The sequence below is a fragment of the Zalophus californianus genome, chromosome 9 (genome assembly GCF_009762305.2).
Source record: "Zalophus californianus isolate mZalCal1 chromosome 9, mZalCal1.pri.v2, whole genome shotgun sequence".
NCBI classification, from domain to species: domain Eukaryota; kingdom Metazoa; phylum Chordata; class Mammalia; order Carnivora; family Otariidae; genus Zalophus; species Zalophus californianus.
Genome location: NC_045603.1, coordinates 119,364,561 through 119,384,797, shown reverse-complemented (window position 1 = coordinate 119,384,797; position 20,237 = coordinate 119,364,561). Strand labels below are relative to the sequence as shown.

General features: G+C 46.3%; 1 protein-coding gene and 1 long non-coding RNA gene across 7 annotated transcripts in view; one reads left to right on the top strand and one right to left on the bottom strand.

The window, feature by feature from the left end:
* Positions 1 to 621: 621 nt before the first annotated feature.
* The window catches only part of LOC113921688, a 47,679-nt gene continuing 28,063 nt past the window's right edge, over positions 622 to 20,237 (top strand). Inside the window, exons 1-2 of the long non-coding RNA XR_003519763.1 lie at positions 622 to 764; positions 10,695 to 10,794. This is a non-coding gene — a long non-coding RNA (uncharacterized LOC113921688). The remainder of the gene's footprint in view (positions 765 to 10,694; positions 10,795 to 20,237) is intronic.
* Positions 8,091 to 20,237, bottom strand: part of PIP4K2A (phosphatidylinositol-5-phosphate 4-kinase type 2 alpha) — a 173,293-nt gene continuing 161,146 nt past the window's right edge. For 4 of the 6 annotated variants that reach the window (XM_027592629.2, XM_027592633.2, XM_027592632.2 and 1 more), the window contains 3 exons: positions 15,098 to 15,341; positions 12,919 to 13,022; positions 8,091 to 10,367 (listed from right to left, as the gene is read on the bottom strand). In XM_027592629.2, the coding sequence (XP_027448430.1) occupies positions 10,287 to 10,367; positions 12,919 to 13,022; positions 15,098 to 15,341 (429 nt within the window). In that variant the 3' untranslated portion in view covers positions 8,091 to 10,286. The remainder of the gene's footprint in view (positions 10,368 to 12,918; positions 13,023 to 15,097; positions 15,342 to 20,237) is intronic. The other 2 variants (XM_027592631.2, XM_027592630.2) reach the window with 1 other exon arrangement.

The window sequence follows — 20,237 nt, the reverse complement described above, 5'->3', positions numbered from 1 at the left end:
AGTATCTGGCCATCCTGTGATCCAGTCAAATTGACATGTAAAATTAACTAACGCAGCAGGGCTCAGCCAACTGGCCATCCTTTTTTTTGTAAATAAAATTTTATTGGAACCTATCCACATCCGTCCATTTATGTGTCGTCCACGGCTGCTTTTGCACTACAACAGCAGACTGAGTAATTTTGACAGATTGCCACCGAGCCCAAAATATTTACTGTCAGGTTCCTCAGCGAGAAAGCTTGTCTGCTCTGGTGCTACAGAATGAACCTTACCCAGTATGAAATGACGGGAGAAACTGGCGAAAGGCCTGATGGTGAACATTTCCTATAATTACAGCGCCAAGGCTAAAATAAGGGTGGAGTTATGGGTAAAAGAATAATATATAAAGATGATATGATCTGAAAAAGTAGAAAAAATGTAACTCAAAATAGTAAGAGAAAGGAGCAAGAGAGGAAAGTAGACTAAGACCGTGTATGTTGGGTATTCGCAATGGGAGTCAGGATGCCTAGTAAGATAGTGAAAGTGCGCCTGCGTCGTGGGCCCTCGGCGCCGCAGCGCGCAGGGTCAGGGGTCAGCCACGCAAGATGGCGGCGAGGGCCCGGCTGCGGGTTGTTGGGTCGGAGTGACGCCGGGCCAGCTGGGTACCCCAGGCTCCCGGGTGTTTCGCGGTGTGGTATTCGTTCATCGGCGGTGAGATCACGAGACTGGCCGGGTGTTTGATGTTAAAGACTACAGGAAAATTTCGATTTGTAGGTCATCCGAAAGAGGTGAGCAAAAACTTGGATGCTGATTTGACAGCCGAGCAAGCCTAGAGTGAAGTCGAGAGTCAGGTCACGGCGTGTGACCGCGGTGAGCGGGCTCTTGGCCGCCGGAAAGTGTATATGAACTTGAACAGGGAAACAGAAACTGGGGCATGCAGTTACTGGGGAGCCCACACAACGCCATCGCTGGAGTGGATTGTGCACCCTCAGCCTTAGGATCCTTTGGCTCAAACACAGCTCCCTGATAGTAGAGAATATACCTTCTTTTAAAGACCATGTGAGCATTCCGGAAAACGGGTCATATATTAGGGCACAAGGAAACCATTGACAGGTTTCATCAAAGTGAAATATTACTAAAAGTTTCCGAACACAATATAAGTTAGAAATTAAAAACAAAACTAAAAACAAAAAAGCACTTCCACCTGGAAATTTTTAAAAATTTCTTTTAAACTCTTGGGCTAGGAGGGAAATATACACAAAAATTACAGAATCTGAAAAATGATAATGAAAAGGCTATAAATCAAGAATATATACATAAAACTTTTATATAGTTACATATTTAAAATGTCTCTAAGCAGTGATCATTTAAAAGCTCATAGCCCTAAACACCTGTATCAATTAAAATTAAAAATTGAAAATAAATGAATTAGATCCCCAATTCAAAAATCTAGAAAAAAAGAACAATAAAACCAAAAGAAAGCAACAAAGATAATGAAGGTAAATGCAGAAATTAATGGGATTGAAAACAAAAAAAATAGATGAAATCCATTAATCAAAATTCTGGTGCTTTGGAAAACACGTACAAATAGACCACTAGCTAATTTAATCAAAAAGGAGATGTGATGAGAGAAGCAGAGTTGGAGAGAGAAATTTGAAGATTCTACACTGCTGGCTTTGGTGATGAAAGAAGGGGTCACAAGTCCATAATATAGGCAGACTCTAGGTGCTGGAAAAGGCAAGAGAATGGATTCTCCCCTCAGGCTTCCAGAAGTAATGCAGCCCTTCTCTTGGGGATATACCTACGAGTGTTATTCCTGAGTCCTATGGTAACCTATGTTTAACCAGTTGAGATACTGCCAGACTGCTTTCCAAAGCGGTCATACCATTTCACATTTCCACCAGCACTCTGAGGGTTCCAGTTCTTCCACATCTTCACCGATACTCGCTACTGTCTGTCTTTTTGATTCTTTCTATCCTGGTGGACGTGAAGTGATTTATGGCTTTCATTTGCATTTCCCTAATAACTAATGATGCTGAGCATCTTTCCATGTACTTATTAACTATTGGTATATCTTCTTTGGAGAGACATCTATTCAAATTCTTTCCTCATTTTAAAATTTGTCTCTTTGATTGTCGAGTTGTAAAAGTTCTTTGTGAATTCTGGATATAAGTCTTGTTCCTTTGTTTGGCACATCTTTTCCTGATTGTTCATCATCCTTGACTCTGTTGGTATCCATGCATTAGGCAAAGCAGGCACCTCTCCTGCTTCGTGGACTGGCTTTGTACAGAAGACCCTTGTCATTCAGTCCAGTTAAGAGATTGTGGGGACCTCTACCAACTCTTTCTCTCCTCAGGGAGAAGCAGGCGGCTGTCATTTTTGTCTCCTCTGTGCTGAGCAGGGGCATGGGGGGCTATGGCATCTGTCAGTTCAGTCCACCATCTCTGTTCTCCGCAAGGCAACCGGACTGTGCTGACTAGCCAAGAGATTCAGAATTGACCGTTGCTAGCTCTTTGGGCAGCCCTGGAGAAATTGGGGTGGTGGGCATAAAAATCAACTCTTTTCCTCCCTAGAGGCAGCTGACAACTGACAGGGATTTTTCATCCACTCGCTCTGTACCAGGCACGGGGAGGGTCTATGGCATTGACTGGCCCACGCTGCTGTGTCCGTTTTTCCCCAGGCAGCTAACTGTGCCAGGCCTGTCGGAGCTCCAAGACTGGCAAGATAAAAGCTAGTCTTCTGGGGAGACCTCTTGGAAAAGTTGGGGTGCTGGATGTATAAACCAACCTCTGCCTTCCCCTGGGGTAAGCAGGGAGGTAGGAGGGCTCTTCCTGAACATGGGGTGCTCTGCCGGGTGCAGGGACTCCCGTGAGAGGCTGTCCTGGACCTGCTTACTGACTTCAGTGAGTCTGGTTTTGTGTTCTCTCAGGTGCAAGAGCCTTTCGGTTTCTGGATTTCTCAGAAAGAGACTGTCTCTGAATTGTTGCTGAATTGGTGTGTTTGTCGGGGGAAGGAGGGGCCAGGGCTTTACTCCACTATCTTGCTGACATCTTCATTTCAGCTTGAAGGACTTCATTCAGTGTTTATATAGGGAGGATCTGCTAGTGACAGATTTTCGGTTTTTGTGTATCTGGGAATAAGGTAAAAGATAAAACATGAAAAGCTCACTTCTTCCCAAGATCCAGTTGTTTTCTTGAATAAAAGCTCCTCAGATTGCTGCAGGTTTTTGGCTAATACCCAGAGTTCTGAAAAAGTTGATGATGACAGTTTTTGCAAGTGTTCTGATTACTTTCATGGAGAAGTGGATTTTCGGAGGGTTTTATTCCACCATTGCCTTTCCCCTTACTGAAAAAGCTCTGGAAGATCAGTATGAGTCAGGGTTCTGCCAGAAAAACACCAGTCACAGCTGTTTATTAAGTGATTTATCGCAAGGCAGTGGTTTCTATGATTGTGAGGGCTTATTAGGTTAAGTTGAAAAACCAGAGGGCAGGCTGTTGGTTGGGAAGGGTGGGCTAGAATTCTCAGGCATGAGCTGAGCTACTGTTCACAGGTAGAATTTCTTCTTCTGAAAAACCCCAGTTCTGCTCTTAAGGCCTTATTGAATCAGGCCCACCCAGATCATCTACACTAATCTTTCTTCGTTAACATAAATTCGTCATAGGCTTGAATCGCATCTACAAATACCTTCCCAGCGACACCTGGACTAGTATTTGATCAAATATTTTCATGGAGTCTCTGGGGGAAACCAAGCCAACTGTGGCTGTCCAAATCAGATGCAGTACAAAGTTTTAGTTGACAGTTTGACTCCATGTGCATTAAATGGAAGGAAATTGAGGGCATCTAATATTTTGGGAAACTTTGTGATGTGATACAGTGCAAAGAACACTTGATTCAGTACAAGGAACACTAAGACGGCCTGGCTGAAGAGCTGGCCCTGTGACTTACTGCCTCAGAGGGTTTACCAACCTGTCTGAGCCTCAGTCTTCTCACTGTGAAAGGAGGATAAAAATAAATAAAATTTTTTATTTAAAAATAAAACCATGTGTATGACATTTAAGTGAGAGAATGTGAAGGAAAATGCTTTAGCACAACACAGACCCCTGAGTCAATAGTTGTGGTTTTTTTTGACAAATTTTAATTTGTCAAAATTAAATCTCATCACACTGATGACTTAAAAACCTTTTTATACAACAGCATTTAGAGGACCAAAAGCCAAGAGCATCTACACATCCATGTATCCTACCCCCACCCCACATGGGAACAGTGGTTGTGTGTCCAGTCAGCAAATCCCAAATGTCCCTTAGTCCATCCGGTCCCCTAGAGCTGTGATCAATACATACAGTTCATTTGTATATTTTGGCATTTTTGGTAAAGAGAGGCAATGCTCTATTTATGGCACTTTGTTTATGAGACTGACGCGTTGCCCTCTGCGCTAAGAGGGCTCTTATGGCCCTTTGTTTAATTAAAAGCTAAATTCCTAAGCCCATGTAGGAAGATATTAAAAGAAAAAAAATGTATGGCTTCATCGTTAAACATTCAGTGTTTGATTTCGGGAGCCTTGTGCTTGACAATGTGAAGATTCTCTGCTTTGCATGCCCTGCAGTGCATCTGCATTCATTGCAGTAACACAGTCCATTCATTCTGTGATTATTTACTTATTTTTAGAAACTTAGACCTGCTAATTTTCAGAAATCAACTTTACAATCTGGACAAAAAGTGGGAGTGGAGTGGGGTGGAAGGATGAGTTTTATTCTCAGAATTTAAATGGAAAATTCCCTCATTTTGCCTGGTCAAACCTTGGTTTGGAGATGTGTAAGTACAACCAAAGCAGGAAGAAGCTCCCTTCTGGAACTTTGGGGGAAAATATCTGAGGCCATCTAAGGCACCAAATCCACAGGCTAATAAGCTACTCACCCCCAGACTACCAGGAAGCTTGAAGGGGAAAAAATTTTTAGGTAAACACAGTCTGACCAAATTCTTATATTTTAGTACTATCATCTTTGGTAAAACTAGGTAAAAGTAGCACGTATTTGTTGCCATAGACTCCTTAACTAATACTATCTGTGACCAAAAAAAGGTTTTTTAAAGTGTATATGACTATCTTAAATTTGTTAAGAAAATGTCACATGTTGAAGAACTCAGTCATCTGTTTTTATAGGACTTAACAAAGTGATTGAATGACTTAAAGTTATGACCCTTTTGTAAGTGGATTTCTCAGACAGTCAATTCCACTGGTGACTGTGATGGTACTTTAAGATGACCATAGCAATTTACTCAAACAAACTCAAATGGCAGTAATAACTTCAATAAAAACTGAGGGCAGCCATGAAGTTGCGACAACTTTAGTAAAAGAATGAAAGAAATCCCAACAACCCCAGGTCGGAGGAGGAAGATCTCTGTGGATGATGTAGCAATTGTAGCTGAAGTCCGTGGTTTTGCGGAAACTACTTTGTGGTACTAAAATGAGGCTGTTTCAGGGGTCGGCAAACTTTCTCTGCAAAGGGCTATAGTAAATGTTTTAAGCTTTTATGGGTGTCAGGTCTCAGTCACAACTTAGTCTGCCACTGGGGCTTGAAAGCAGCAATAGAAAATATGTGAATGGGCATAGCTGTTTCAGTAAAACTACAAAAGTCATGTGGTGGGCTGGATTTGGCCCTCAGGCTGTGGTTCGCTGCTCTCATCAGTAAGAAGCTACCTTGTTTGTATATTGTAAGTATAGAAAAGGGAGGCAGGAAGAGAGAGAGAGAAAGGAGAGAGAGAGACAGAGAGACGCATATTGCAAAAAGTATTTAAAACCAGTGATTCATTTAGTGGGAGGGATTAGTCACTTAAGACTGTGTTTTCCAAACTGGCCATTCATCAGAAGTGAGACCCCTTGATTTATACTGTCAAGTGACAGTAATAAAAAGCTGTTGGACTAAGAAAAAATGATAGAAGTGGAATAATATAGATTAACTCTCACAAAATGAACTGTGTAGAACATTTGTTATAAAATGCAGGAGGCTGCAGGCCAGGGAGGGCTCTCAAAACCCAGCGGAAGGGATTAGGGAAAGAGGAGTGCTCACCCAGGAAGGGTGGTGGTGAGGTCTTGGAGTCGCCAGAGGGCACGAGGTCCATCGTTCAAGCTTTCAACTCTCAGTCTCGAGCTGCGGCAGAGCGCCGGCCCCGGCTTTGCTGTGAACTGTCCTGTGACCTCCGGCGAGTCACTGAGCTTCTGCGGGCCAGGCTTTCCTTCTCTCTGACACCTCTTCCAGCACGAAGTGTGGGATTCTGTAACACACATCTGTCACACTGGATTCTGAGAAATCATAACCTCTTGTTCCTTCTCTTAAGAAGTTAAACTAAACACAAGTGTTTAAGACTGAGAGAAAATTATAGACTCTGGCATTTAACTGCCCTTTGGCAGGATTTTCACCCAATCGCAAAAACAGGGCTAAAACAAACTTCTGAAGGGCATTCGGCTTAGATGAAAAGGTACCCAACTGTACTCTTTAGGGCTGCCTTTTATGAAAGAACTTTGGGTAATTGCTCTAAGTAACTTATCAACTCTGCTCTCCCAGAGACACTTCCCTGGTCTTCGGGCCACTTTAGCAGGAGTGCCTCTCTGATAGGCCAACTGTTTAAAGAAAGCAGTTCGGTCGGCGTGTGAGCAGGCGGACTGCGTGCCTGTCACTCCTGTGCGTGGGGATCCACAAGGCCCAGCAAGTTTCTGCCCTTTAGAGAGAGAGACCTTTGTATTTTTAACATAGCAACGCCAGATAATGTGGCTGGAGCTGAATAAAGTGCTGTTGAAGAAGATGGGGAGGGAGGAAGAGATGGGGGGGGTGTTATTTTGCCAACTGGAAGAAGGCTTTTATGTGCAATAGAGACCATGACTGCTGATTTTGTGCTAATGAAACGTTCCAGGTGCAGTGGTGGCTGGGGGCTTGCAGAGTCCACCGATGTTAAGAACTCCCAGGTTTAATTCCATCTTCCATCTCTTGGCCTTGCCTTCTCTTCCCTACGCCGCTTCATACTATACATGTATACATTATGTACATGACCACTTAATCATCCCCAGTTCTTAGTCCCTTTCATTTAACCCTTGATCGCTTATTTCCAAAAGCATTGCATCAAGGATTAATGCTTCCTATCAGCTTTTGTCCTTCTATGAATTAGCAGTAACCAATTTTCTGGGACCAATGTGAATTCAGTCCAGGAGATTAAATCATTGCTCCGTGCACAATAAAACCCACAGAGCTCATGGGAATACTGGAGCGCAGGGGCACAACAACCCAAAACTTCATCACTGATACAGTTAAAAAGAAAAAAAAAAAAAAGAGGAACCTAATAAAAACAGTAGTAGTTTTCAGCATTGCTAAATGGTCAGGAAACATATAAATACCCCAATAAATGTGGCAGGTTATCTTGAAAAGGACCTGCAGGGTACCTGTGGGAGAGAGCCTCGGAAGGGCCGCATCTCTGGACTGCTGTAAAGCAGAGGCGGGAGGGACCCCAAGTCAGACCAGCGTGACTACGCACAGGGGGAGGCACGGGGGGGGGGAGCTGGCGATGTTGGAGGGGGTGGGTGTGTGATTTCCTGTGTTCATCTCATGTTCCTGGTGGACCGAAGTGCACACAAGTAAATGGGAAAAGCACGTTATGCTCAAATCATTCCCTCATAGATCAATTGCATTAGAACAAATAGGCATTTTCCAAACAAGTGCTTTAGCCAAACGGACTGTGTTTGCTCACCTGGCGCCAGCGACAGTGGGATGCTGTCAGACAGCCTTCCTCCACCAGGGGCAGCCCAAGAAAGTTTCGAAAAATGCTGACACAGAACTGTGGTTGGTAAAAATTACAAATAAAACAGTATGCTTTATAGGGGTATTCGCTAAAGAGATTCCTTTTCTCTGCCTGTCCATCTTGCAGTGAGTCCATTTTGGTGGGGAAGTTTCTATTATTTACTAATAAAATAATTCACAGGCTGAAGGCAAAGCTCGAAAGAGATTTGATTCAATTTCACTTTCACTTCTTCCAGGATCAGCTAAAGGTAGTCTTAGTACCCAGTACTTAAAATTTATTTGCAATAGAGAGAAACACAATCGAGAGAGAGGAACAAAGGCTCCACCTTGTGAGTCATCAAAGTGCTTTATTTTGTAAAGCCTGGCTCATGACTGGAGTGTATTGTTAGCACTAGGAGATACAAGGCAAACTTCCTCACTCTGTCCAAACAGTTTATCGACAGAAATGAACGACAGAGACTGTTACAGACAAAAAATAAAGCGTTTTGTAAACTTCTAAAAGCATACACAGACTGGCCACAAAGGAAATAGTTACTCAAATAATGTATGTGTACCTTATCTTTACTTCAGGGTCTCACTTTTGTAGTCTTGGGTCACAGAAACCACCGTAGAACTTCAGAACACTGAAAGGGACTCGATGCCAGGATGAATGGTGGGCGGGGGGTTAGATCACAGTCTCAACTAATTTGAATGCATGAAATACAGATTTGGATGGCCATGTCACAATGGCGATAGCATTATCCACTGTGGCTAACAAACCTGGGTGAAGTCAGTAACTAGTCGTAGAATGGCGTTGCTGCTGGCTTCCAGAGATCCTGATTTGCTATCACCTTGTGTTCTCCGAAGTAAACCCACACCCAGTGGGCACAGTCACAGTCTTGATAAACCCTGAAGTAAAGTTCCTGGAAGAGGCAGTATGGCAGGGGCGGTTTGCGGAGTTATAAGTAATCACTGAAAGGTGGATTTTTTTTTTTCTTTTCTGAAACTGCCTACAAAAATCATCTTCATGTTTTAAACAAAGAATTTCAAAGGCACAGCTTTAGCACAGTGTATAAGTTGATAACCTACTCTAAGCAAGTCTAATATTTTAGCTTGACGCCTTTCAGAAAATGCCAGAAAGTTGGTAAATACGTGATCGATGTTGGAAATTTATAAACTGATTAAAACAGCACAGTTTAGGGCAATGAACTTACATAACCAGATTTGGGTTAAACATTAAAAAAAAAATCATCAGGTTGGTAAATGTACATCTGGAGGAAACAAAACACCCTTTTCCTTTTATTGTGTAAGACTGCCTACCATGTACTTGAATAAAACATTCACCCAAAAACATGACTGCAGGATACATTTCAAAATATGACAAACATTTCACCTACGCTGTAAAATGACTTTACATGTAAACTTCAAAAAATCACATGCTGTACATTAAATTTTTAGATTCAAAAATATCCCTGTTTTCCTAATAATGTAAACAGTAAAATTGAGGGTTTCAGTTAAAGGGATAATTGATAACAAAATACCACTGTTTAACCAATGGTGAAACATAAACATCTTAGAATTCAGATTTGCCTTCGTTAACAGGAGAATTCAGAGTTCTAATGCTTTGCTCACCTTCCCACAGTAGGAGATGTAGATACCATTGCCCAAAACTATGCACTTTGCAGGTAAGCTTTATTTTTATTTTGTAGCGTTAATTCCTATATTGCAACATAAAAGTGTAACAGTGAAGAAGCTCCAGGCAAGAAAAGAGAAGTAAGCAGTTTTCCTGGACATACTTACTGAGGTGAAAATGTACAGACAAGAGTCACTAGGGGCATCAGCTTCTTGCTGGAGGAGGGGCCTTTGTCCCTGGACGCCGGGAGCCCCGACACTGTGGAGGCAGAACCCTGAGCCAGGGCGTGCTGGAGATGCCAGCGACCCCCCGCCCAGCGCCAGGGGCTTGGGGGGCAACTATTAAGGAGTGTCCGCGTGCGTGGTAGAAATGTAACATTCGCAGTAAGTTTTTTTCTTTTAATCACCATCATTATTATCATCATTATTATTATCTTCATTATTATTATGAATACTGTCACATCTTTCAACTCCAAAAAATAAACTGATCCACAGTTTATCGCGTGATGCCAACATGGTTGGTCTGACATGCATTTCATCTTCGCCCCCTCCCCCCGCATGTGCTCATCCATCCATCCATCCATCCACAGCTGGAATCAGAGGGTTGTTGCCCAAATGCACTCTGACTGAAGCTGACCGGTTTGCATTAATTAATTAATTAATTATTTTTTAAGATACACGCGTACACGCACGCACAGGCACACACACACACGCACGCACACGTGTCAGAAATAGCTAGAACGATGCTGGGAAATATCAGGTAGCTGTTAAAGCGAGTAGCCTCCAAAGCAGTCATCTTGGCCTGAAGATGTAAACGAGGAGGTGTGCTTCACTGAGTTTGGTTTTCATTTTTTTCTACACCGAAGCCACCTCTGTCCTTCCCGTGCTCATGTCCATCCAAGGCCATGTGGGAGGTTACGTCAAGATGTGGCCAATAAAGTCCAAAAAGCGCTTTGAATACTGTTCGGGGTTCACGGTCGAGATCTCTGCACCAGCCTAGGCAGTTGTAAAGGAGAAGAATATCGATATAATTACTACTTAGTCTCTATAGCAATTTCCAGCTGCCGCTAAATACAAAGCTAATAATTTTCCAATCTCGGCCTCTGTTCCTAAAACATAGAATATCTTGGATATTGTGTCTGAATAATCAGCGTTCTTAGGAATCTGTGTGAAAGTGAGGCAGAGAGTCAGAGTAACCGCAGATGCTGTTACCACACTGTGACTGTGGTAGCTTACAAAAAAAATCGAACTAGCCATGTTGGGGATGTTCCTGTCACACGGTGGAGTCTGTGGGGCCTACGTAACAATCTTGCTGTTTTTCAGGAGAGCAGGTTGGAGATCCCTTGAGAATGACACCAACAGCAACATCTGGCTAAAGGGAAATGACAGGGACATAGGATCGGGTTTCTTTATCAGGACCCAGGTAAGTGGCGGTGCGCTCAAAAGAGGGGTGACAGCCACAGCAGTGTCAGCTGGCCCCACAGCCGGGCGAGACATCAGGCTGCTGACGGTGCCTCCCCCCGAGGGGCCGGGGCGGGCTTCCCTCAGCACGGGGCACGGGTGCCAGTGTTCCCCTCCGCAGAGACCTGCATGGGGCAAGCAAGCACGGGCCCGTCGCACAGGCTCAGTGGGGGATCGCCCCTTATGGGAGGCAGTGCTGGCGACCAGACTCGACGTCTGTAGTTACCGGCCAGTTTCCTGAGCTGCAGAGGGCAAGACCAGCTTTATGAAGTCACCACGTGCTCTTTTTGGACACCCATACTCCCCAGGGAACCTGTAATTTCCCAACCTGGCCTGGGCCACGGGGATCTCCGCAGAGGACCCCGGGCCTTGAAGGCAGAGAAGAGTGCCCAGAGCATTCTTTTGCCAAGGGTAATGTCTTGCTCCTGCAAACTGTGCACAGTCTTAGGCCATGTGGCGTATCGTGGAGCTGAGCTGGGGTCATGTAGTGGAGACTAAAATGGAGCCATGCTTGCTCCAGTCGATTTCCAGTTCCACGTGGTGTGTGATACGGCGGCGTGTGTGAGGAGGGGTGGGCACAGACACACAGCACCTCCTCACCTCGGGTGTCCTCCACTAAACCCCGTCAGCAAGGGGTCAGGACTCCTTTATTATTGGGGCCCTTAAGCTCCAAAGCGTTTTCTCAAGGTCATACAACTGGGAAAGCTAAAATAGGATTACAGTTCCGTCTCTGCAGTACGGGTACGTGGTTCTCAATCAGAGGTGAGCATCGGAATTACCACAGAGCCTTTTCGAGACCTCCCCCACCCTTGTGGACGGGACTCAGAACTGGGCAAGGGGGATTGGTGCCTCGGGCACGCGCGTAGTTCACAAACGCTACTCTGAAGGTGGCGATGCCAGTCGCCGGGGCAGAGCTGCCGGGGACCCTCCTTTCTGACCGACCCGGGGTTTCGGACACTGGCAGTGAGCTGCGCGAGGGCTCGGGCCCTGCTTTGCACACAGCAGGAAACCGTAAATAGTTGCTGATGATGTAACTAAAATGTTTCTTTGGCAAATAGAGCATGGCTTTAGGCTGGTTCCCTTGCTGGGAGGACAGCCTGTTTGATTTCGCAATACAGAAAAAGAGCCTTTCATCGAGGCCGATGTTCTGGTGTACCTCGGCTGGCTGTACACACTACTGGGGAGGCGTCTCTCCTTCCCGTGTGAACAAGCCGAGGCACAAGTGCTCCTCTATGGGATGGGGGTCTCTGGCTTTTTTAGCAACGCCTGGAAAGCCAAAACGAATGTCTGCAATACGAGCACATTGGGTATTTACTGCTTGTGAAGTTCAACCAGGCAGGTGGGATTTGCTGGTAGGGCAGGGGGATGGGACTAGCATAGAGCAGGGCGCCGGGCTAGGTTCTGGGAGCAGTCCCATTTCTACCACTTTCTAGTGCCCTGGCCCTGGCAAGCTTAGGCTTTCTTCCTCAGTTTCTTCAACTGAGAAGCAGGGCTATACTAGTATCCGCCATAGGCTTGTCATGGGGAATTCAACAAGTCACCATATGTGTAGAATAGTGATAATTTAGAGCAAGCACAATAAAGGTGAAGAATTCATGTTATTAAACTTGGATCTGGCACCCAAAAGATTTCTGTAGTAGAAAAAATACAGTTCACTGTACAAAAAGATAATACTGCATGTTTGGGAAGTGTCTGAGGCACAGAATAGTGCTTCAGGTCTGACGAGTCAGTTTTGAGGATTCATGTGAAAACATGAATAGCTGTCTTCACTTTTATCTTTGAAGCATTTGCCCAACAAAACCGAATTTGTACAGTATTCTAGAGATGCACGTGTCTGTGAATATCCCCAGCATGTAAAAAGACTAGCCGCTGAGTTTAAGTGACTTGCCCAGAGCATGAGCTGTTGGCACTTGCCGCCTCTAATCTTGCACTCTGAACATGACCGAGCATGACCCCCCCGGAGAACAAGAACCACCGAGGGGCTCCGGCCAGCTTGGTGGCAAGGGGACAGCCGGAGCCGGTGCCCGCACCACAGACCGCAGCAAGGGCCCAGGAGCAGAGAAGGAAACAAAGAGGAGATACTTACGCCATGCTTAACAGTTTTTGCGGCGTGGGCAGCTTTCTTTTTTGCGTCATAATGAGTCAAAATGTCAATAATTGCCATAAAGTACACCTCTTTCCTGGGCGAGTCTGTAAAGGGACGAGAGCAATGATTGTGGGACCAATGATGTGGCCGGGAAGAGCCCCGCTGGAGGGTCAGGGATTCGGGACGGGGACCGCGGGCTCTGACAGTGGAGGCGGGGAACACCGCGGTGCAAACACATTTGTTCTAAAAACAACCACTAGTTTTTACTTCCTCCTCTGTGTTTCGTGGGGTGGCGAGAGAGGCAAAATGGGGGAGGGGGGGCTTCCAGTTACAGAAGGAAGAGGTCGGGGGGAGTGAGGACGAAGGCACAGCGAAAGGAATGCAAGCAGTGAGCCGGTAATGGTGTCGTGTGGTGACAGACGGCAGCCGCGCCTGCGGTGAGCACCACGTCACGGATGGCCTTGTCCCATCCCTGTGGTGGACCTGGAACTAACGTAACGTGGTGAGTCAGCTCTCCTCAAATACAAAAAAAAAAAGTGATTAAAAAAATAAAATCGTAACTTGGAAAAAAAAAGAAGTCCATGTAACTCCTGCATATTCCTGTTAAATAGCTTAACTGTCCCCAGTTCTCTCTCAATTTAAAAAGTAAAAGCATAACCCCAGAATATTACCAGTAGAGGTTCAAGGGCAACACTGTTTTCATTTTTTTGTTAATCTGCATTTTCCTTAGTCATTATGTATTGCCTTGGTGTAAAGAAAAGTGCTATTTTTAAAATGGAACAAGTAGAGGTAATTTTGCTCCTTAATCCTTTCCTACCATCACAGTCTTACTGCGCTTCACAGATACTGCCTCCTTTACCCACAGCCTTGCGTCCGGCGAGTCTGTCAGCACCGTTTTTCCAAAAGCACTTGCTCACTTCGTGTCTCTCTCACATTCTGGTAATCCTAGCAATATTTTAAACTTTGTCATTATTATATTTTTATGGTGATCTGTGATCAGTGATTACAACTCACTGAAAGCTCAGATGATGGTTAGTATATTTCAGCAGTAAAGGATTTTAAAAAATAAGATACGTATGTTTTTTAAAGACACAGTGCTATTGCACACGTGATAGACTACAGTGTAACGTAGACATAACTTTTATACGCACTGGGAAATCAGCAGATTCATTTGACTTGCCTTATTGTGGTGGCCTAGAACCCACTTAGAGGCGTGCCTGTTCATAATTCTCATTGAGTCTAGCATCAGAACTGGATAAAGGCACATATCATCTATAAGATCGGTCTTCTGCATATTTCTGCAAATATAATGCTGTCTTAATTGTAAACCATAAGAAAAGTACATTTGACTACATCTGATTTTCTGTGTTGAAAATTTTGGTGAGCAAAATAAAAAACACAAACTCACTGGGCTGATATGCCTCATGAGATTTTTTTTTTTAAATAATGATGAGCCATCATTTTTATTACTCAAAAAATAAGAGGCCACTATTTATCATCTCTCTAAATTATTTTGGTTTTCTCATGCGTAAGTAGCTAAGGTAGAAGATAATACTCCTTCAAATAGTCATACAGATTTTGAGGATTAAGATTACGCTCACTCTAGAGGAGAGCCACAGACCCTTTAATGGGGATGGGGTGGGGGGGGTGACTCAGCAGAGGACAGACATGACAGCAAATCAGACATTGTCATCCCACACCCTGGGCCAGCTTCAGCGCTCCTAGACAGGAAAGGACTGGTAGTGATGAGACACCCGCCCTTCAGGGTATCCGAGCGGGGTTCAGAGGGGACCGCATAGGTAGCTAGCGCTGGAGAGATTCCTGACCCTTTAGAGCCACATAAGAGCTAGCTAAGAAAAAAACATTTACAAACAATTCTTCTATATGTTACCTACCTTTACATAAGTGTGTGCACATGTGTGTTGTATATATAAAATAGTTTGTGGCTTCGCTGTTCCCTCAACATCAAAAAATTCAAGGACCTTATCATACTATGTTTCAAAACCAGAGACTACAGTTCCTCTTAACATACTCTTGTCCCTGAATCAATTACTGGGACCCTGGAGAATAAGTCTTGGAGGGCAGCATACTTTTAACTGGGATTACAATGACTGGTAGGAAACAAGGCAAAAATCAAACCATTTCGTAGATAGAAAGGGTTGATAATAACTCAGCTTACTTTCATGGCATTTAATTCCATAAACATCAATGTTTGGATCAAACTCCCCTGGAGCCAAGGGCGGTGAGCTGTTCAGTGTATTTCCAGGACTGTCCGGAGGGGTCCCGACAGGGTGGGTGCCATCGCTCTCCCCCTCCTCTTCCCCGTCATTCTCTTCACACTCCACCTCTTCCTGTTCGGCTCTTTCCACATCATGGATTCCCACCAGGAGGCTGTAGTCCATGAGCTTTAACTGGGCAAGAAACTGAGGGTGGGAGGCAACAGGGTCAGTCATGGCCTTAAACAAAACCCCAGATTTGAAGGAAACGAGCTCAGGAAAACGCCTGTGGGGGAACGCTGTGAGGGAAGGGGCAGCAGAAATGAGGAGAGGGTCTCCCTAAGAGGCGGCCAGCCAGGAGCCTCCATTATGATGCTCTCACAGTCCCAGGCGGCTCCTCTGGCCAAAAATGGAGCCCCACACTTGGGGCTGCCTCAGCGCTAGTATTATTTTCCCTGAAACGCAAAGCTGGATGCTGAGAGGCACGCATTTATCACATGGAGGCTGGGTCACACCAAAGAGCAGAGAGCATGACTGGCAAGGAGGGAAGAGAGCTGTTCTCCCGACAATTAAGGCTGGCTGATGGGAAAGACCAGGGACCTCCCAAGTAGCTTCCAGCAGTCTCTTGTGAAAGCACTTTGAAATTCAGCACACTGCGCTGAGAGGAGATTATTATGCTGTCCATCACGAAGAAGTAAAAGCCCAAATGTCCCAATCAACCAGCAAATGCCTGTGTCAGTGCGCTGGTGAATAACACAGTCCTTCTGTCCTGCTCAGGTTTCCTTGTGATGGAAGCGAGGGCACAGAGAAGCTGAAGGTGGCTCACTTCCTGTGCAGCAGCTCGGGCCCGGGATTCCCGTCCTCCCTCCTTCTGTAACATGCGGCGCGACCTCGCTCTGCGGCTTAGTCTACCCCTGCCTGCCAAGTTCTCGTTTTGACTTTGCAGGTCATGATTTTTCTTTTCTTCTTAGTAGATGTACCCAGACACATGATCGGAAGCACACGGTTCTGATCGATCAAATAAAACGTGGCTAGTATTATGGAGGACAAAATGGGGCGGCCCGTCTGCTGGCTAACACCAAACAGCTCCCTGACTCCCCAGCTGGCTGGCTCGGCACAAGGTCCACAACTGCTCTGACCCTGGGCTTGTGGCCCAAGAAGACGACGCACGACCCCGACTCTTGGAGGACTTGGTGCCACCCCCACTCAGTGATGCGGAGCCGCTGACGGGCCTCGGGCGACTCGGACAGAATTTAGGAAATGAACTTCCTTACGCAAAGGGCAAGCATATGAAATTATAGGTCTTGAAGTTCTGGCTGAAAATGAAATGAAATCAATTTGTGGAGACCCGCAGGGCCATTTTTTTCCTCCCGAGCCTGTTGGGAAGCAGCCCGGTCTCCGAGCTGAAAAGAAAGCCACACTCCCTTAAAGACAAGGAGAGGACCCGCCCCCGCTGTTCCCTGATGCCTTCAGTTCCTCACCAGCCCACGCTGCCTCCTGCCTGCTCTCCTCTTCCTGGGCTCCTATTTCCTTGTCTTCCCACCATGAATCCCCTCAGGCCACGCTGACTCTTCCTCATTTAAGCTCAGGGGAAAAGAAAATCACACAAATCTTTATTTAGATACGTAAGCAAGGTAGGAGAAACCTAATGCTTAAAAGTTGATACATGCAGACCCTTTGGCAAAAAGAGTGCTGAATGGCCGACAGGTACACAGAGAGATGCTCCACATCACTCATCAGCAGGGAAATGCAGATCGAAACCTCAGTGAGCTATCCGCTCACACCTGTCGAGATGGCTAGTACCAAAAAGATGAGAGGACAAGTGTTGGCGAGGAGGTGGAGAAAAGAGAACCTTGTGCGCTCTTGGTGGGAATGCAGACTGGTGCAGCCACTGTGGAAAACAGGATGAAAATTCCTCAAGGAAATAAAAATAGAACTACCATATGATCCAGCAATCCCAGTTCTGGTTAGAGCTCCAAAGGAAACAAAATCATTATCTCGAAGAGATCTCTGCACTCCCATGTTCACGGCAGCATTATTCATAATAGCCAAGGTAGGGAAACAAGCTAAGTGTCTGTCAGTGGATGACTGGATCAAGAAAATGTGATATATATATATACAGTGGAATGTTGTTTAGCCTTAAGAAAGAAAGGAATTCTGTGATTTTGTGACAACGTGGATGAACCTAGAGGGCATTATGCTAAGTGAGGTAAGCCAGACAGGGAAAGACAAATACTGTATGATATCGTGTGTGTGTGTGTGTGTGTGTGTGTGTGTGTGTGTGTGTGTGTGTGTGTGTGTGTGTGTGTGTGTGTGTGTGTGTGTGTGTGTGAGATTAGGGAGAGTCGGTAAAAGGGTACAAAGCTCCAGCTATCAGATGAATAAGGTCTCAGGATCTAATGTATAACATGGTGACTCTAGTTGGTAATACTGTGTTGTTATCACTGAAATTTGCTAAGAGAGTAGAACTGAAATGTTCTCACCAAAAGAAAAACAAAAAAGGTCAATATGTGAGATGACGGTTGTGATCATAACTTGATGGGGAAATCCTTTCACAATGGATACATACTCAGTCATCACCATGTATACATTAAATATCTTACAATACTGTGTGTCAACTATACCTCAATAAAGCTGGGTAAAGAAATAAAGATGTTACTTATTCTAGTAAAAAAGAAAAAGCCAACAACAAAACAGAGTGCTGGTTCTCTCATGCCTTTGATCAGTTTACAGAGGAAGCTGTTGTTCCTCCCGTGGGTTTCCCCAAACTCCCCTTTTCAAGTCCTCACTGAACAACTTTCCACCTCCCTCAGCCAGTGGCCAGACTGCTCATCCTGCCATATCCTCCTGGCAACTGCTGAGTGTCAGGGTGCATCTGGCCATATGGCTGGGCAGCCTTCCCTGTCTTGAGGGAGTAACAACTCCATGAAGTGCTTGACTCTTTTACCCACACAGAGCCAGCCACCCGGCCACGTAGCCGGACCTCGGGTACCTGGTGTGCTCCCCACAAGCGCACGGATGTAGAAGAGAGCCGGGCACTGCGGGGTACAGAGATGGTCTCGTCTGAGACAGGTATTCGGATCCCCGTGCAAGACAGCAAACAGGCTCAGAGATTAAAAGAGCTTGCCCAAGGAATCAAAGCTAAGAAGGAGTGGATTCAGGATCCTATGCTCAAAGCTCTTGTTCTTTATACTGCATTAGGCTGCTTCTGGAAACTGCATTAAGGCAGCTTTTCCCAAGTCCTGTTCTTTGCAACACTAGTAGGGGAAAGAATGAGTCAATCAAATCAAATGGTTTCTGAGGAGGAGGGCCTCCCACAGTTACTGAGGACTGTGAGTCTCTGCGAGGGGTATCCGCCAGCAGCAGGCCTCACACTGATTGCATCACCAAGCCTGCTTCCCCCCCCCCCCACTTCAGAACGCCCCGGGGGTCTAGTGATTTGGAAACAGAAGACATTCGGGAAACACTGCATCAGAAATCCCCAGTCATACCCCCCACCCTGCCCAAGCAGGTATGACAGGCAGGGTGCTCACTGGTGGCCATGGGTCCCAGAGAGCTGTGCCTGGGGCTGAGCTCAGCCTCTGAGCTCCCAGCGAACAGGGTCAGCGCCTCCTTTGTCCCCTCCCACGCCTAGCACAGTGCCGGCCCCGACCCCTCTGTCTAGTCTATCTGGCCTGCCCCCTCTGCCCACCCCGGACCCCCTCCAGAAGTCTGGGTACCGCTGCAGACATGGATTACCAGCACCTGCTCGCAGAGAGAGAGAGAGAGAGAGAGAGAGAGAGAGAGAGAGAACGCCCGAGTGCACTGAGTGCAGGGTGCGTGGGGGCTTGGCCAGGCCAGGTCCTGCTCCGCTTGACCTGGGGCAGGACGAAGGCCCCCTTCTCTCTCTGTCCCTGCTTTTCCTGGGCCCTTGGAAGCTCCCTGAGAAGTGGTAAAGATCGATGCTGTGTGAACTGACCCGCAGTCCTCTGGGAAGGGAAGATCTTTTCCAAATGCAGATTTGATCTTGCCCAGACCCTGCCTAAGGCCTCCCCGTGGTATCCCACAGCCTGCCGGGCAGAAGCAAGCTCTGACGTGGCCCAGTGGGCCAGGACAGTTTGGCGCCAGTACCTCTTGGGCCGTCTTGAACCCTGTTCCGGCCCACCCTCTGGCCCTCTTACCAGCACCCGGTTCCCTGCCACCTGACTGCAGATCTCAGCTGCAGAGACACTTGCTTTTGGGAAGCCTTTTCTGATTCCTGCCTAGGCCACATCCCCAAAACGCAGGCACGGGTGGCCCAGTGCACTCTGCCCTAATGACGCTTGGCTCAGCTGCACGTGTATCTTGTTGGATTATGTGAGTCGAACATAATCTTCCCCGAACGTGGCAGCCCCGAGAGGGCAGGAGCTCTGGCCGTTTCTGTCCTCACCGCGTTCCTGACCGCCGGGAAGTGCTGGTAGCTCTTAGTATTTACTGAAAAAGTGAATGAGACGCCTGCTGCTTAACTCACCCTAATTTCCCTAACCCCTGTCTGGAAGAAATAATCACCCCAGCCAAGTGAAAACATAGAACAAAGCAACAAAGAAACCTCTGCCCCAGGCACAATGAGACCATTTACCACGCGTCCGCGCCCTGCGGCACGGAGTACGTCTGTAACGGGTAAGTCCACCGTTCTACCTTCCCGTGGCTGGCTTTCAAGTACTCTTTCAAGTGTGTTTTATTACAAAAGGAAGGGGGCTGCCCGTAATGAACTTGCAAAGGTCAGCTGGGCAGGGATGACATCCGGGGCTGGACCGCCTCACTCCGAGAGAGAGAGAGAGAGAGAGAGAGAGAGAGAGAGAGAGAGAGAGAGAGAGAGAGAGTGTGTGTCTCTCTCTCTCTCAAGGCCTGAGTGTCCCCTCCTGCATCGGTGCTGCTCACAATGGCCAGCCCCTTCCCAGGCCTGAGCTCTGCAGTCAGACCACTGCCCAGGCTCCTTCCCAGTAAGGCAGCTCTGCATCCCAAACCTCATCATCGGTGACATGTAAAATGCATCTCTAGGTAAGCAGCTGCTCTGACCCACCCAAGATCAAGGACCCTTGCCTGTGGTCCCAAGTGGGTGCTACGTAAGTTTTCAGATCGAGG